At 38.5% G+C, this 3,144-nt stretch overlaps 1 protein-coding gene across 1 annotated transcript in view; it reads left to right on the top strand.

Annotated features, from left to right (window-relative positions):
- PKD1L1 (polycystic kidney disease 1 like 1) overlaps window positions 1–3,144 on the top strand; it is a 270,006-nt gene that overhangs the window by 165,190 nt on the left and 101,672 nt on the right. The window contains exon 38 of the mRNA XM_006876506.1: window positions 2,887–2,997. Within this exon, the coding sequence (XP_006876568.1) occupies window positions 2,887–2,997 (111 nt within the window). The remainder of the gene's footprint in view (window positions 1–2,886; window positions 2,998–3,144) is intronic.

Below are 3,144 nucleotides of genomic sequence, written 5' to 3'. Positions count from 1 at the left end.
GAACCAATAGATCCGTTTTGGAAGAAGTGCAGCCAGAGTGCTCCTTGGAGGCCAAGATGGCCAAACTTCATCTCTCCTACTTCGGACATATTGTCAGGAGGGAGGAACCAATCACTGGAGAAGGATATCATATTTGGTAACATGGAGGGTCAGAGAAAAAGAGGAAGACCCCCAACTAGATAGATTGGCCAAGTGGCAGCATCGATGGACTCAAGCGTGGCAACAGTAGTGAGGTTGGCCCAGGGTTGGGCAGTGTTTCGTTCTGTTGTGCATAAGGTTGCTATGGGCTGGTACCGACCTGATGGCACCTAACGACAACAACAAACTTGAAAATGCACATAAAAACACTATTATTATTATTGTGTTATTTTAAAGCTGCCTTGTTGTTGTTGTTATATGCCTTCAAGTCGGTTCTGACCCATAGCAACCCTATATTAGTGAATCTGAAAGTGTTTATTTGATGTTTTTATTCCTAGAAAGGTATACTATATACTGTTGTTAAGTGCTGTTGAGTTATTTCTGACTCATAATGACCCTGTATAGGGTTTCCAAGGAGCAGCTTGAACTGCCAACATTGCAGTTCAACCTGACTTTGCAGTCCAGCGCATTAATCCACAGTGCCACACCAGGAGTCTTTGCACTATATACTAAGACTATATATATTTGATGATCTGATGTTAGATATGAAGCATACCTAACTATTCCCATTTATGTGCAAATTTGACTTATTAAAGAGAATTAGCAATGGAGCTTGTTCATAATCTGGGAACTACCTCTATATGAATAATTGCATAGTCATAGGAAAGATACAATATTGGATACTTTTGTTGTACCATTCACAAACATCCCAAATGGATAAAAGATTTAAACATAACAACGGAAGTCAAATGAATTCTAGAAGAAAATATGAGTAAATTCTTTTATAATCTATGAGTAAGGAAAACTTACCTATAATTTAAAATCCAGAAACAAAAAAGGACAATAAAATAAATTTGACTACATAAAACTTAAAAAACAACAGCAACAAACCTTGGTGGCAAGAAATGTCATAAGCAAAGTAATTTTTATTGTTACTGTGATTAAATTCTGTTAAGTCGGTTCCAACCCATAGCGACCCTGTGTAAGGTTTCTGACAAGCAGCTGGTGAGTTTGAACTGCCAACCTTGCAGTTCAAACCAACCTTGCAGTCAAGTGCTTATCCTACAGCACCAAGCTTAGACTCTAACAAAGTAATTAAACAAGTGATAAATAGGAAAAATTATTTACAACAAACAAAGGGTCAAGAGTTCTAATATGTAACGTGCATTCCTTCCCACATACAAAGAAAATGACAAACCCTTTCTAGAACAAAAAATGTTCTAGACAAATAAATAGGCATTTCACAGAAGAAATGCAAATGGACTTCTGCTCCTAATAAGAGAAATGGAAATTAAAACTGCAAAAATCTGAAACTGTTGGTGAGGCTTTGGAAGAGAGGTCTTCTCTTACAATGCTGGTGTAACTACATGAATGGTAGGGCCCCTCTGGAACATTTAAAATCTCTTAGCACATTTACCCTTGGCTCAAGTAGAACTGGTGTGGTACTGTGGGTTAATGTGCTGGACTGCAAAGTCAGTTTGAGCCACAAGGTTGGCAGTTCAAACTCACCAGCCACTCTTCAGAGCCCTATACAGTGTTGCTATGTGTCGGAACCGACCTGACAGCACTTAACAACAACTAATCATCCTGCTTTAAGAAATCTATCCCAAAGGCATATTAGCAAAATCACAAGAAAACACGTGCATATGGTAGTTTATTGCAGGATCCTATGTAATAGAGAAAGCCTAGCAATGTCTTTCAGGAGAGGGGTGGAACACAACCTTTAAAGGAAGAACTATTTCTGTATTTGGACTCCTGGTGTGATGCTGTGGGGTCAGCACTGGGCTGTGAACCACAAGGTCAGCAGTTCAAACCCACTAGCTGCTCCTAGGAAAACCCTATACAGGGTGGTTATGAGTTGGAACTGACTTGACAACACTTAACAACAACAGCAATCTGTGTTAAACAACTTGCTTAACCATGGGGAAGATGCAGACTTAAATATAAACATAAGAATAAATTGGCAGGATCTGTATATTGAAAACTCCAAAACTTTAGTGCAAAGGAATCAAAGATATTACTAAATTGTAAGAGATATACCATGTTCATAAATTCACAACCCCTATGTTAGGATGGCTCAGATCTTTCCAACTTGATCAATAGATTCAATGTAATTGTAATAAAAAAGATCCTTCAAATATAGATTCCAGCAATTTGATTGTAGAATACATATGGAAAACAAAGGAGCTAGAACAGACAAAACAATTCAGGAAAAGAAGAAAAGGTCAAAATACTAACACTGTTTGATTTCAAGACTTACTATAAACCTATAGCAATCAAGACAGCATGGTGTGAACAGAAGGATAGACGCAAAGATCAATGGATCAGAATATATAGTCCAGAGATAGGCCCATACAAAACTGCAAATCCAATTCAACAAAGGTTATGCTTTCCAACAAATCATGCTGGGAATTGAAAGTCGATATACAAAACATCACGGTCAGCAGTTCGAAACTACCAGCTGTTCTGCTGGAGAAAGATGAGGCTTTCTGCTCCCGTAAAGATTTACAGTCTCGGAAACCCTGTACAGGGTCGCTGTGAGTCGGAACCGACTCCACGGCACATAATAACAACAGTACAAAACATAAAAGTGTACAACTCACACCTTATAAAAACATTTCCTTCCAGGAATTTGTTTCATCCCAAGAATTTGAAAGTCCATTTCCATTAAAAATTGTTGAGTGAAAGAATTGTGTGTATACACACAGGGTGTGTGAAGATACTAATCTTTAAATATCTTTCTTACAGAGACTTTTTCATGTGTATCAGCATGCTGCTTCTGTTTATGTTTATAACATATAAGAAATTCTCCTGGGATGAATTTGCTCTCAATCAAGCTGTCCAAAATGAATTTACCAGGTAAGAAGTTTGGGCAAACTTCTCTAGATCTGGGTTATTGCATGGTGGTGATGTGCCGTGGAGTCGGTTCCGACTCAATGCGACCCTGTGCAGGGTTTCCGAGGCTGTAAATCTTTACAGGAACAGAAAGCCTCATCTTTCTCCCGC

This window comes from Chrysochloris asiatica, unplaced genomic scaffold, assembly GCF_000296735.1.
Source record: "Chrysochloris asiatica unplaced genomic scaffold, ChrAsi1.0 scaffold00384, whole genome shotgun sequence".
In the NCBI taxonomy this organism is placed as follows: Eukaryota; Metazoa; Chordata; class Mammalia; order Afrosoricida; family Chrysochloridae; genus Chrysochloris; species Chrysochloris asiatica.
Note: the sequence above shows the minus strand (reverse complement) of the source record. Positions and strands in the feature narration are given on the sequence as shown.